General features: G+C 40.9%; 1 protein-coding gene across 1 annotated transcript; it reads right to left on the reverse strand.

Moving 5' to 3' along the window:
• Positions 1–850: 850 nt before the first annotated feature.
• tmc2a (transmembrane channel-like 2a) lies at positions 851–14034 on the reverse strand (the record flags this gene model as incomplete). Its single annotated transcript, XM_080847494.1, has 19 exons — positions 851–894; positions 1358–1441; positions 6072–6195; positions 6489–6567; positions 6856–6981; positions 8005–8244; positions 8406–8473; positions 8940–9068; positions 9614–9772; positions 10265–10444; positions 10638–10826; positions 11145–11292; positions 11422–11564; positions 11759–11857; positions 11945–12051; positions 12391–12472; positions 12564–12654; positions 13335–13481; positions 13622–14034. The coding sequence occupies 19 exons, from the start codon at positions 14032–14034 to the stop codon at positions 851–853; spliced, it is 2652 nt and encodes an 883-aa protein (XP_080703620.1).
• Between the last annotated feature and the right edge of the window lie 1972 nt (positions 14035–16006).

A 16006-nucleotide genomic window follows, 5' to 3' on the forward strand; every position in this document is an offset into this window, starting at 1 on the left:
ATCGGTGCGATGGGTGGAGCGCCCACCGATCCAGTGTGTGCAGTTTGTATCAACCTCTAAAAATTCCTCATTCACTCAGCGGACACATTCATTTTTGAATAGATGTAGTTATTACTTGAAACTGCAGTTAGGACATGTTACTTTGTGATTAGGTAATTTAGTAATTATTGAACAATTACGGTGTGTATGAACTGGGGATGTATTGGGAGAATATAGTGAATGTACGCGTTCTTTTTTATTTACCAATATCTATAACAATCAAAATGTCATTACAATAACCAACCACACACAGATAGCAAAGAAACAATGAACAGTGTTAGGAGATGAGCTTAAATAATGGATAATGCAAAAAATATTAGTTTTATTGAAAGTACTATTTTGTCTCTGTCACCAGTCATCGTGGTCAGTGAAACTATATAGTGCCTTAAAATCCTGCTGCAGGTGTCATTCTGGAACCAGACATTGACCTGCAGAAAGACACACAGATGAGTGAACTTTTGTTCAAATTCAAGGGTGACAATGAGACTATGGAGCTTACCTGCTGCACATGGCCACAGTGAAAACGGTGAAAATGAGGCTGAAGATTTGGCAAATCAATCTTGGTAGGGCTCTCTCTGAGCAGGGAAACAGGGGCACAAAATGACGAGCGAGAGGTAGAGATAGAAAGACTGAATGAGCGTGAGCAAGAGAAAGCCTTTTGGTACCAGCAGTAGCAGATTTCTTCACACACAAACTGACTGGGGTCACGCTATCACCAAGCATGTCATAGCAAATGCACATAAAGTCATACTCACTCAATCTTTGGCTTAGGGAGTTTGTCCTTCTCCTGGTGTGTGGTGGCTCCCACTCCTCAGAGGATGAGTAGCCAGAGGAGGTGCAGGACCTCTGATGACACTGCCCATGGAAGACACATCTGAAGATGGAGATCAGGCACGAGTTGATGGCTGAGGTACAGGGTAACTCCATGATCATCTTCCTAAGAAAGGTCTTGACACACGTTGCATGGTACCCTGTGCCTAAAAATAACATATAAAGTTCTTCTCATGTAGAAATACTTACAATTTACCTGTGGGTACATTGTGTAACTCAAACAGCTAGAGTAAGCATAGAGTAGGCTATGTTTAGCTAGAGTAAGTTACCCTTGTCCTTAATTGACATTTTGGAGATGAAGGAGCTTGTAAACCCATTGGAGGGGTTTTGTGATTTCAGATTCCTGTGGTGTTGCCTTTTTGTCTTTAAAGTCCTGTTGGATACATTTGATGACACAAGGGTTTTACTTCACTTGTAGAGGTAGCCTACCTGTACCCGCAACTACTCACTGGTGAGTGACTAGGACGCTTTTGGAACAAAAACTTACCCGAGGGCGTCTCTGTTAGATGCACAAATGTTATCATTATCGTCAGAGCTGTAATCTCCCCTGTTCTCCTGCCCGCGCATTGCTCTAGAAACAGAGAATTATGGTGTGGAGTTAATGGAGAAACGTTTTCAAGTCCCAATGAAAATGTTGGTTTAACAGGAAACGTCTCCTCTGATAGGTTTATCCAAGGGGGTGCAACGGCAGTCTCTTGAACGTCCGCACAGGAGGCCATTTTGAGGACAGTATACTTCCGGTAGGGATCAGTGGTACGTTAGGTAACGTCAGTGATCTTCACAATCGTTTACACTCTTATCTCGCGGACATTTTTGACGGATTTACAAATGACTTGATTTACAATCGTCATTACCTTGGTAATAATTCTGGATGCTTGAACATGTTGAAATGTGCAGCTTAATTGTGTATCACGGCTATTGTGTATCAGTCATTTTACATCAATTGGCGAGGCATAATTGTTCTTTCTTTTCAATATAACTTAAGTTGCACATAATAAAACTGAAGTTGCACATGATTTCCAATCGGGTTGGTTTGTTAAACATCTTACATTATGATTTCGACAGGAAATTGCGGACTTTATTGCCAATGAAGATGCCAGAATTTTGTGCAACCTGCTCTATTGAACACTCCCTTGAAACGAGACCTGTCAGAGACCACCTGTCAATGTTATTTTCATATGAAAACCCATGTTTATAATTCTTCTTAAGTATGTAGTGCCATAAGAAATATCTTACGTTTATAACAAACCAACCCGTTTGAAAATCGGTTGAAAATTAAGGAAGTTCTGGTTACTTAAAAAGTACCACTTCCAACACAATGTTAAGGGGGAGTGAGCTATACTGTCCTCAAAATGGCCGAAATGTGCGGACATTCGGCTCCGTCGGCCAGAAACGCAGGCAGGATATCTAGCCTTTATTATAGATATCTATGGGTTTATCAAAATAGGATATATGGCCGTAGCAGCTCTTAGCAGAAACTAGCCTGATTTTCAAATGCAGCAGGCATAATATTTTTGTTTAAAGTCCGTCCTTACCTTTATTCAACAGATCACTCGGAAATGTAGCTTACAAGAGAAGGGACGCTAGAACTTTTAGTGAAACAGAATGGTGTGGTTGCCACATTGTTGCGAGGTACAAGTCATAACAACCGAACACTGGGCCCGTGAGTGGATGGTCTCGAGCACAATTTATCCAGAGGCCAGAAGCTATTTGACAGATTCTGAAGTAAAAATGCAATATTTGGCCTTTTACATAATCTGCATAATTACAAGGCAACCTTATTTAGGGCTTTAGATTTATCTGTCATTAGCAGTGACGTCGAAAGGTGTTTGACATTGGGACATTGGGGATTTTCACATTTGTCCAACAGGTGGCGGTAGATAATATGTTGTCCAAAACCTACCCCTCTGGGTACTGTTCGGCCTAGCTCGCTAAGCGGTTTAGCGAGCTAGATTCCAGGCTAAAAAAAGAAAGAAAAGAAAACGCCCCTTTTTTTGGTTCGGTGAAGCAACTTCTGATAAATTACCATAGTAACATATCAATTAGCACTAACCTGCTCCAGGGCAAGCTAACCTAAGTTTAGCTGGCTAAGCTTGCCACACCCACGGCAAAAAGAGGGATAGCCTACATCCGAAATAACTTGCATGCGCAGCAATCCTGAGACGTGATTTTTAGTTTGCACATGAATACTAACGTCTTCTTTGATCCCAGGAAATTTGAGCCCATAACCCATCTCCCTTACGGAGATATTGGCGAAAGTTGTTTTACCTACTTTAACTTACATCACTGCAAACGCCTAGTCTGTAAGCGTGTCTAGTTTTTGTGCAGTAGTGAATAAAGTCTCAGTCTACTACACCACACATGGCATATCATTTTAGTAGAAAATGATTAAGGTGGATGCATGATAAGAAGAGAGAAATACACACAATTTCTTTTCATTGCTTCAACTTATTGCTCCACCGTGCTTGCGTTAGTTTACTGGCCAGAGTAATATTAGATAGTTTGATTAGCGTAGGGAGAGTTCTTTGCGATCGCCAAGATCGAGCGCTACCGATTCACTCTTTAAGGTCATGGATTTTTTTTTTCTTTTCCCTTGCAATACTATTGCATTCTCTTGTAATAGCTTTGTGCTCCCACACAATCCCATAACAGGATTTGCCACTACCATGGAACACCACAACATGGATCAGCTCATAGAATTTTACTTTTACCTTTGCGTTAAAACTGCGGATATTTTTACTATCGCTATGTAATCAGCAAAAGTAAATTTAAACGAATACATAAAATGAGAGGGCACACCCTAAAAGAAAAACATAACAGTAATCTTTGAGATGCAGGGTCAGCGAGGGAACGCAAAAGTATTGCGAGGGTACTCAAAAGTAGCTAAAAAGTTACCACCATCAAAAGAAATTCCCACCTTGACCCTTAGGGGTCTCTGTAACTTAGAAATTCTGTTGGAGCATTTAAGAATACACAAAGCCAGGAAGATCTTACATTCAATAGAAAATCATGCATTTTAGATGGGTGGCTACCATAATGCACTGGAACAAAGGTGATACCATCTGATGGCGGTCATCAAAGAATAGCTACATTGTAAAACTGACATTGTATCCCCTCACAGACCCTTCACTATGCAGTGCTTTTTACAGTCATTGCTCTGTTCACACTTTAGACCAGTTAGATTTTGTGTCTCTCACTTCGCTGTTAAATATAAAATGAGAAGTTCCCTGATGCAGTATGGATTTGATTTGGGAGCGAGAGGGGGGAATCAGCCAATACTGGTGGGGAAGCGACCCAGTCCCCCCACCCCCATTACCGATGCCCCTGGGCTTGGGTTATTGACAGCTTCTTACTTTACTTAAATAATAAAACTGAAACAACCAGCCGCACTATGCAGCCATGTTTTCACCACTAGACCACAAGCCGACAAGAAGCCTACTGTCACAAGAAATTAAAAAACTAGTAAATGGTAGTACATCACAATAGGGACATCTTATCTAAGTGCAGCTCGCCTGGCGTTTTTTAACTCATTTCACAATTTCTCTCCTGCATGTAAGTCATGATCTACGATAAACTTGTGTGAAACAATTGTGTGTGCATTGATGCACTGGATGTACTAGAATTATTACTGAACCACACCATTGAGGAAAAAAACAGCACAAGGTAAAGCAAATTTGTGACACAGTCATCTTTGTTCATTGCAGGCCTTACATGTGAATACATCTAACCCAAGGCATTCAATTAATCAAACTCATCAACCCCAGTCATGTGTGTGTTTTGTTCTCCCATCTGTACCTGTGCTTAAGGTCAAGGGCAACCCATTCCATTCGGTCTTTGGCCTACATGTGTGTGAGCTGTGGGTATATTGTTTTTTATTTCAGATTCAAATATTATCTTGACCTATCATAGTTTTAAATGTATTCATGTCTTTTGTGGCTTAATGTCCAGACTGTGGTTCTGAAATTCATGTTTGGTCCACGATAATGTTGTATTTTGTAATGACATATGATGTCACTCTTACTCCATTTTTCATCTCACTTCGTTTATCTCCATGTTCGGGTGTAATGTTCATTTCAACGTCAGTGATATCTGGTAGAGGTCACTGTGATCCCTCTTTGTGAAGGCAAACAAATCCCACTTTTTTTTCTTTTTTTTTTCTTTTTAACATTTATTCAATCTTTTTCCACATGCACTCTTATATATTGCAGATGAATCGATAGTAAATACAATCATTTTCAGGATCCTAGGACCTTCCTGATACAATGGAAAACATTATTAAAATAATAAAGATCGGGTTCACAACACAATATTAAAAGATAATCAATGTATGCGCTTTGTAGCTAGATCCTCAAAATCATCTTCGTTAGAGTGAAGATGTGTTAAACAATGCTTTCCCAGGATATAATTGAACATTTCCCGCGATGGGTAACAATGGTAATATTACATTTGATCTGTTTTCAACAGTATGTCAACGATAGCAAATTAATGTTCAGGCATTAGGCATTTCTACTTAAATAATAAAAATACCAACTTTTAACGTAAAAATAACAAGAGTTTATCTTAAATGTTAATTGTTAAAATCAAAGCAGTTAAGAATTCCAGCACTCACTCATCTACTGTTTTCTGGTTTAAAAAGGAGGTAAGTGTTTATGCCAAGCCACCTCTTCAAAATGCAAAATGTTTCTTAAAATGCATGATTAGCTGGTTTGTGAGGGAGGTAGGGGTTGGGAGTGTTCACTGTTTTGGGGAAGTCCCTCTATCCCGTGGCTTTGCAGGAAGTGAGCCTTGTCCCCGACGGGCAGGTTCACTGGTCACAGGCCCTCGAGCGTTGGGATTGGCTGATGCCAGTGACATATCTTTCTGCACTTTAACGTCCCCTGCAGCACCTGGTTTCACTTTGGCAGCCCTCCCTCCTTTGTCCTCTTTTTTTTTGTCCTCTTTTTCTAATAAACAGGGTGAAGGGTGGAAATAATGAATAATATAATAATAATACATTTGATTTCTATAGCACCTTTCTGGCAATAATAGATTACAAATGTTATTGTCCAGGCAACTACTACATACACAAAACAAGCATGTAGTTTATGTATTACCTCATTAATGGTTTACCAGTTTGACTTTGTAGATTGTCAACTCTTTGAAGTGTTTTCTATCAGATTTGGTCTTCATGTTGTTGATCATAAATATGGTGAGCTTCCTACCTGTCTTGTCCTCTGGAGGAGGGGGAGGTTCCCAAGAGCGGCCTGGGAGCAAATCATCTAAGTCCTTCTGCACCTGGTTTGTGCTGGTCGTGTTGTTCCGTCTGTTTTTATCCTCATCTCTTGCCTACGGATGGGCAGATTGGTAGATTGTCAGAAGTCATGTGATTATGAAGACAAATCCTGAAAGTGTACTGCTCCTAGCAGTGACATGCTTAATCAGTAAAAGATGATTTATTTACTTTAATGTCAATGTGGAAAACAGGACATGACTGTAATAATGCTAGCGTGAGCTATAAAATGTTGGACAGACTACTGCTCATAAATTGTCAAGTCTGTACATGACCCAGGAGAGGTGGCTATAAAGTGTGTGTGTGTGTGTGTGTGTGTGTGTGTGTGTGTGTGCCCAACACAACTCACCATCTGCATCTTCTTTTTTAGCTCATTGTTGGCATGCATGTAGGCCTGTGATACAGCGTTCAGGTAATATATGGCCAGCCTGTGAGAGAAAATATCACTAACTCCGCTTCTTTTACATGAAAATCTTACCAACATCTCTCACATTAGGTTTTTCACTTCATAAATGTTGATATGGAAATAGTGTTTTTCTGACAAATGTTTTTCATGATTGCTGCAGTATCATTGTACTGCAAACTTATCTAAAAAAAAATTCAAAGCCTAATCACATCCTAATTAGACTAGGTCTGACTACATTTTAAGCAGTAGCGTGATTTACAGATACATGAGGCAGTTGACATCTCACAGAAATTATTGTATATTCACTTACACCATGAGCAGAACAGCTGGTATGATGAGCCCTGGGTTTGCCACATAGCCAAACAGTGTTCCAATGAAGGCTGGCAGATCCAGGTCTATTGTCTCCATGATGATATTAAACATCTTTTCTTTACCACTAAGGGGGGAAGAGCAAAGGCAAAGTGTTTCTTAATGAGTAATACAGTAATGTGAGAACACTTCAACACTACGACGGGCCTCATCACCCCTACAGTCTTTGTAGTGCAGTCTACAGTCTTTATAGTCTTAAGGCCCTTGCATGCTTCTAAAGGGAGCATGAATTGCTAGGTGCTTACGCGTTGCGTTGGGGGTGTTGCCAAGCAATTCACACCCAGAACAATAGGCTTGCGTAAAATGGCGCAAGTCTAGAAAAAGGGGCCGACGCACGCAAGACGTGAAAAGTCGCGCAAGGGGCGCGCAAGGGGCTTGCGCGACCTCTTGTGCTTGCGCTTACGCTTACGTAACTGAGCATAAATCAGCCTTTAGGCTGCACATTGACTGAAGGGTGGTTCATTGTAATGATCTATACCTGGACTGGGAGTGGGCTATGAAGCCTAGAGGATATTTACCTCATGAGAGCCTCCTTATGATACACTCACGTATCCGCTCCCTGTCTGACGCTCACCAGCACACTTTTAGACACGCATCCTCTTCCATTCATGCATTCACACTACATACTCCAACCTCACTCTGTTATTGCCAGCATTTATCTACCTATTCATCCAAAACCAGTAGCCCATACTATCCCCTAGACAACGATGGTTCTGACTGTAAAGTTTGAAGTTTAATACATTATCTTGTTTAAACTCCACCTGGTGGTCACGTGACTTTTATGCTGTGTTCTGTACAAACCTGGGCCGTAACAATGATTGTTTATGTTTTTGATTGATCAGTGTTGATTTGTCCCTGTACAGAGCTGTATGAGTGAATCTCAGATGATGCCAGGGGATAATGTTTTAGTACTGTGTGATAACCGAGCTAAGGAGACAAAAAAAATGGCTACCTCAGTATAAGTAATATGGAGTGAACACATTTTTCAGTTACCCTCTCACATTAAACACATATATATATATGTGTGTGTTAGTGTGAGAGGGTAACTGAAAAATGTGTTCATTCCATATTCCAAAGCGTTATTCTGTACCTGAAGGGACCACAGTCAAAAGAGGGCGGCAGAGTCATGATGGTGTAGACAACAGGCAGCAGGCTCATGAAGAGAATCAGGAGCAGGAGGCCCATGTAGAAGTTGTTGGACTTGGAGGCCTTGAAGACTCTCGCGTGGGGCACGTTACAGCACATTACTGCCCAGCACTGGTAGTACATGGAGCTCAGGAGACGTAAGACGTTGATGCCAACCAAACCAGGGGCATAAAATGCACCCATCCTGGTACAATTGGAGACAAAATGATGGTCATAAAAAGACAAGGAAATGGAAAACTCATATCTGTTTTCCAGGGAGAGCAACATGCTTTTTTTGAGGTTTACTAAAAAATTCTAGCAGAGAACCATATGTGTTCAGCGAGTTCAGTGTGTTTTAAGACTTACCAGATCATTCCTTGATTGAAGACCAGTCCCAGGACATTGCCACTGATATCAAACTCGCCATATGATGGCTAGACAGTATAAAGGTACAGTGGTTCATTTAAGCCTGTAGTTACTTAGTTTATGTGTGTTGTGATATTTCAATAGAATTACACAGAAATTAATTTGCTCCTAATTAGTCTATCATAAAGACAAAGATTTATTCCCTTAGATTAACCTCAGTTAACTAACGTAAAAAAAAAATGTCCTGAATGACAAATCTAAACTCTGACCTTTTGGACACTTCCGGTTGACCCAACAGATAATACAGATTGTAATATTACTATAAAGACCGAACAATCGGTCAACCAACATCACTCTTGACTTGTGTGAAGTGTTTTGAAAATTTCATAAAAGTGCTAAAACCCTCGAAAGAGGCCAGAGTACTTGAAGGATTTGAAGAGTTTCTGCAGAACTGTTACTTGTGTTCCTATGTGGCCAAGCCAGAAAATACCCTTAGGGGAGAGTAGAATTTGCTGAGGAATGAAGAACACTCACAAATCCGGCCTCCAGGTCCCAGCACCAGCAGTAGTTGAGAAACCTCACGATGAAGGCCCTTAGGAAGTCACCTATGAGAATGGTCAGGTAGGTCACCTGGATGTCTGAAACAGTCAGCTTCACAAACTCCTGTGAATGACACCAAGTGAGATGATATTCACATACATAAAAGGCTTATTAATGTGATTAAGTGAATGTAGGATTTTGTTTTTGCAATGTCCAATAAGCTTGTTATTATTCGGCCTTTGTTAAATAAAGTACAATAATCATATAGGGGTGTTCACTACTGTCCATATGACTATTTTCTATTCCATGACAATGAGGTGAACCCATGTAACCATACACTTGAAAATTGAAAGCACTTTTCTATGGTATTGTTGCCTTTTTCATTCTGGTTGTGACTGTGTAAGTGGACACATGCATGTGTTCTCCTCTACTGAAGTTGACACTATTATAGACAGACAAGATGGATGTTTTTGTTTTGTCCCTTCTGCAAAGCATAAATGTGCATTATATATTAGCGACAGCCATTAGTTTTAAACCATATCACCTTTCAGTGCTGACAAGGTAATGGACTTGGTCTGGTATGAGAATGCTACTGATGTTCTTCTGATGGACAGATAAGGTAACATAATAGATAACATGTCAGAGGTAAACAAAATGGTTAGAATTACAACTCCAACGCTGGTTTCCCAGCATGGTCCACGGATGGCATCAGCAGGGTGGATGGGGGGAGGGGTGGCCTCACTGTCATTGTTGTACAAGGAGAAGTTGGCGTGGTACTCCTTCAGGAACCAAATGGAGTTATTCTTTATGTTCGCCTCATCCTCCAACTGCAATACAAAATATATTGAACTATAATAGAATAGTAAAGTTGTCATTGCCACATCATCAAAAGTCACTGGGAATTCTTGTAGTGAAACGTGCCACACAATTCCTGAAACACAACGTTGTAAACAATACGATAAACAATTAACTGATAAATGAATGCAGCAGCATAGGTCATGTCAACTATGACACAGCAGCACCAGTCCTGTCAATGTTCTGGCCCGTTAACAGTAACAGTTTAGCCTGACACTAACTCATCACTCACAGTAATGGGACATTCTCTGTGCTGTTGTTTTTAGAATTGCATGGGCCCAAGGAACACATTCAGTGCTCTACACACACACACACACACACACACACACACACACACACACACACACACACACACACACACACACACACACACACACACACACACACAGACACACACACACACACACACACACACACAAACATACACACACACATACACACACACAAACGTGACTGTGGCTTACTTTGTTGTTGACCTCGTCAAACAGAGCAAAGAGGAAGGTGTAAAGGTTGCCCAGGAAAAGGGCAAATATGCGGCCTAGTTGCCATTTGAGGGCAATACGGGGATGGTGGTCCTCCAGCTCCGCAATAGTTTCAAACAGGGGAGGGCACACTAGGCCCAGCAAAGACATGATGATCTCAACCTGTCAGGTCAGAAGAACAGATTCAAGAGATTCATGAAGCTTTGTTTTTCCATTCACCTTCATTGATCATCAGTCGATCAATTCTACATTCTGGAAACTTTCATTTTCATTTACAATTGAGATAGCTGTTGAGGTATCCTTGCTTAGTTTTAAGATCATGTGTTTTTTAGTTACCAATTTTTTTCCTCAATACCTCATTTTTCTCGTACCACCCAAGGTCATCCATGTGGGCGAACTCCTGTGACCGCTTGACCACGAAGAAGATGAGGTAGCCACTGCCCCCCAGAGTGCAGAAGATCATGAAGTTTGCCAGCACCCGCAGGAACCTTCTCAGGTGGATGTTCTCGTCCTTTTGGCTCTCCTGCAAGTCAACAATTGACTCCTGCAAGAGTCCAACCGTGAGAATGACGTCATGGCCTATCCGTATAAACACCCAAACGACATTCCCGCCCATTTAAAATAACATCAAATGAGTTTGTTTAGGTAGGATACTTTGTAAAATGAGGGATTATAACTGAACCAACCCCCCGTTAATTTTGTGTATAAAATGACACAGTAAAGAAAGGATTTTAAATAATTTGCCAATCCAGCTATGCAGTTTGATCACTGATACTGATTGGAAGTGGAACTGAAATTTCAGATGTCTTTAGAGTATGTAACTGAATTATATTAGATAATGTAAGTGTGTTGGACATGCTACCTTGAAACTTGTGGTAACAGAGGCAAATTTATTATCTGCTGTCTCAGGATTGCCAATGAGGTAATCCCAGCTGGTGAACATCTTCCAGGAGAAAGTGAACTCACTATCCGCATCATCCCCTCCACCAACATCAGCATTTTTAGCCATTCTGACATGGAATAACATGACAAAAATAAATAAATAAATGTTTTTCTCTTCAATTCATGTCTACCGTCACTGTACATTTCAGGAAAATGCTACACATTCAAGAGTCTGTTTCAGCACTATGTGGACTCACGTTCTAATGACAACCATGAGGCTGTAGCCGAAGGTCCCAATCCCCACCAGCAGATAAGAGAGTGGCAGTCTGAATTTCAGAGGCCCAACAGTCCTTTGGTCATTGTAATACCCATAGAAAAGCGCTGAGTATTTGCAGTAACCCTGCGATACATATAGATAAATCAAATAATGTATATTTTAATCAATATGATTTTGACCTATGCTTTTTGAATAATACATAGGACAAATATATCACACATAACATAAATATACAGTATATACTGTATACGTATATTTAAATCCCATTTGGTGAATGTATAAGGATGCGATGGAGTATTCTGTACTAGTTAACTCACATTGAAGTCCATAAGAACAGAATAATCCATAGCCGTAGGCTGATCAGGTCGAGGTACTGTTTTCCGAGGTATGGATCCATATGGTAGCCCCATTAGCATCTGCGGTAACATTACCCATTAGTAATCGTCACAACTATCACAACTACATAACCCACAGGTCAACAGTATGTATGAATGACTTCTGACCTCTGGGATTACCACAAGCCCGAACGTTAGAGCGAATAGCACCAGGTTCAGCCCATACATCCACCGCAAGAATATGAAGTAGGAGGCCACCGATGACCCAAAGTGACCTATGAATACAGTCACAAATACATAAGATTGAATTACAGCCGAGGCAATATCAGCAAAGTTGCCTCTGTTAATTAGCTAAATGTTTAACAACAAATATTTTAGAAGACAGCGCACATGATTTGATGTTCCACAGTTATCCACAAGATGGCAGTGTATTTTGACTGTGTTTCTTTTCCTGTCATATTTTTTCCCTTCCCTGTCTTACAAACAAGTGAATCAGTTATTTTAAATGAGAAGGATATTGGCTGTCTGTTACTCCATGACACATGTGCACTGCCATTTCAGTCCCAATAACAGCACGAGAAATGCTGCACAAGAGGTTTGGGGAAAAAACCTACTTTCCACTTCTTTGATTTTCCTCTCCCATGGTATGCATTCTGTCTTGAAATTGTCAAAATCTTTGGAAAACTTGATCCATTTCTGAAAAATCAAGATCGCAAGGGAAATTACCAATCAAAGTTCTCAGTCCTTAAAAAAAATATAAATCTGCTTTTGACAGACTCCCTGTTACCTTCGTCATCATCACTTTGAAGGCAAACCACTTCCTGCCTTTGCCCTTCCCCAAAGCGCCTTCAAATTTGTCCACAAACTCCTGGGCATCTCTGGAAACACATGATTAAACGAATTAAATTTAGAGCAATGTTGTGCAGTGTCTACTGCAATAATATCACTTTGGGTACTTTGATACTATCTAGTCTTGGCAAGGGTTTGCATGTGGAACTATATTTTCCATTGTGTGTGTGACTTTGCATTTTGCATGTGACTTTCTTTCTTTCTTTTCTTTCTTTCATTCAGTCATTATTCTCTCTTTCTATCTGTCTTCCCACATACCCAGTTTCTTTTCCCTTTCCTCCGCTTTCTGTCAGCATGCGTGATGTTCTGAGATAAGCATTTGACTTTACTCTCTGAGGTTTCTATCTCTTCAAAAGTTTCCGCTTATAAATTCCTTCTCAGAAGCACACAGGGTATGCATCATTCCATTCAGAACATATATTGCACACATATCAAGGTTTCTTTATTGGTTGTGGAACTGTTAAATGTACTTGCTACCTGGACCAACCACTGCAGAGGCTTACTGTTTGACATACAATTCAATCATCGTTGAAATATACAAGTTACACCCAAATAGTGTTATTTGAACACACTCTCTGAACAGAAAAAGGAATTTAATAATGACACCATCACCATAACCTGTATGGATTCATAAGACCACTAATACTGGCCATAGGGTTTAGGCATTCTTTGTATCAATGTTCCACTTTTTAACACATCGGTGCATCACCTGAGAACTATCAATCTGCGCTTCATACGCCATGGCTTGCTCCTTAGGGTAGCCATTAGAGTCTTTTTCTCCACCACCTCCTCCATCAGTTTGGCCATTTCTCCCTCTGACATCTCTTCCTCCTCTGAATCGGTTTTGGAGTCCGAGCTTGGGAGAACCGGAAAGGACGAGGTCAGTACTTTCACATATTTCCTTTCAGCACAAAACACTCCACACATTTAATTAGCGCCTACTTCTACTTCTGTCTAGCACCTGTTACTCCACCCAGTTTGATGGTGTTGTAGTACCTGCTTCCTTTGCCCTTTTTCTTCTTCTTGTCATCACCCTTGTCTTTTCCTTTCCCTTTGCCCTTCTTGTCCGCGGCAGCTGCTCCCTTCTTGTCCGCGGCAGCTGCTCCCTTCTTGTTCCTCCCTTTGCCCTTTGTGTCCTCTTCGCTCTCGTCCTCTGTGTCTTTTGCACCTTTCTTCCTTTTGTTGTTGCCGCCACGTCTTCGCTTTGGGGGGGCGTCCTCGCTCTCCTCTTCAGTGTCCTGGGCCTTCTTCCCCGCTTTCCTCCTGTTGGGTGCCCGTTTGTTTCGAGGAGCCTCCTCGTCCTCGTCCTCATCGTCCTCTGCCTCCTCGCTCTCTGCCTTCCTGCCCCTTCTGCCAGCGCCTTGCCCTCTGTTACCCCTGCCCCTGGGCTTGGTTTCCACTGCATGCATATAAATGGACATTCACCAACTACGTTTAGCAAACTTACACTTAAACTAATGCAAAGTCATCATGAAGTAACCTCCCATATCGGATAACTGTCACTGAGACACATTTGTAAACTCATTCCAGAAACATGTTCTCACACACAAAGGCATAGCACTTCATAAAATGCAGTGCTTCTCTCATTCACTAACTCATCCATTCACATACAAAGACAATAACAATCCATAAGGTATTTTATCTCCGGATCTTTTATCTCCAATCATCTCAACTCACCCTCACTCCCGCTTTCCACTTCATCATCAATATCTATTCCCACTGCAGCCAGTTAAGCAGAACACAGAACAGAATGCCAATACAGGGTCAGCAAGGCCTAGCCAAGTCTATGATCTCTAGTGCAAATTCATGCAGTATTTTTGTACACAAAGAAATTAGTTTAGAATGGCCAATTACAAAATTCCAATTTTAAATTAAAATCTATAATAAATATATTTCGTAAATCATTTACAATTATTTATTATTTCTAACACACTCATGGCAATAAAGGCTACCAGTTTCAAAAGTCAAATCGGAAAGCAGCAAGTACCTAAACCAATATGAAAGTGTTACATTTTTCGCTCAAGTTATTATACATGCTTATTTCAACTCAGGCTTCACTACATATTAAATCTTCACTCACCATCTTCCATTTTTCTTGCTGTTTCCCCTTTTCGTGGCATTTTGTGTCGTGTCTTCACAGATGATCTGTTCTGGAATTTCAATGAGACACCTCAGGGCTCAGCAGGTCCTCTCTGCCATCATGTAACCGACTCCCAGTCACCATGACGACGCATAATGACCTCAGACACAAAAGAGTTTGCAAAACCTCTTTCGCCGGCGCTTCATGAAAATTCCAAAAACAGTAAACAAACACCAGTTTATATTTTGAATAGCAACCTGAAACGTGTCAGCATAAAGGTATGAAAAGTATTTCTCTTTGGCTTAAAAGGGCCTGGAATCAAGGAGACGACCAGGCATAATAGGCATTACTTAGTGGCAACACCACGGTGAGTGACTCCACACCAAGCCCTCCAAAACAGTTATACGGTCCACCTGATCTTTTAAACCTGGAGACCCACTCTCACTCGTCTGGTCACACAATCCAAAAACCACAACTGTCACAAGAAGACCTCCTTAAAGATTTAATGAAGGCTTGGGTTTCCACACAGAGACTGTTAACCAGTATAGATAAGATATTCAGTGCAAAGGCACCTGTGTTAGATTTCAGCACATTTCAGTCTCACACGACACGGGGGGTAATGGTTCCTCACATGTAAAAACAGCATGTAATTTGTGCAATATGAAGGAGAAACTTGAAACTGGAATGCTACAGTACCAAGTGGACAGTACCAAGTGGACCAAAAATATCTCTCCCTATCTTTGTGGCACTCCATTTTCCTCTTGGTGTCTTTCACCGCTCTTCCTCTCTCTATCTCTCACCTGCTCTACTCTGTGTGTAACGCACACACGTTTGTCCCCATGCACCTGCCGCTGTGTGCATGGTTATACTGATCTCAGTTTTCACAGCCGAATTACACGGTTGTCAGTTGCAACACACACACACACTCACACACTCTCTCTCACACACACACACACACACACACACACACACACACACACACACACACACACACACACACACACACACACACACACACACACACACACACACACAAACACACACACTCACACACACACCATGTCCACACAAGAACTGTTCTGTGTGACTGGCCGTTGTATATAAATTGCCAACACAATTCCATGATAATAGAGTTTGAGAAAAAAAGTGTCTTTGAAACATGTTTTTGGAAACTTCTCAAATCATTCTTGGTTAATATTTAATGCTTTCCCCATGCATTGTGTATGAGTATTTAAAAGTTAATGTATTCTGTCTGGCCAAACAATAAACTCCACAAGTTTATTTTTCATTTATTTAACCAC

Source organism: Sprattus sprattus (assembly GCF_963457725.1).
Source record: "Sprattus sprattus genome assembly, chromosome: 11".
Taxonomy (NCBI): domain Eukaryota; kingdom Metazoa; phylum Chordata; class Actinopteri; order Clupeiformes; family Clupeidae; genus Sprattus; species Sprattus sprattus.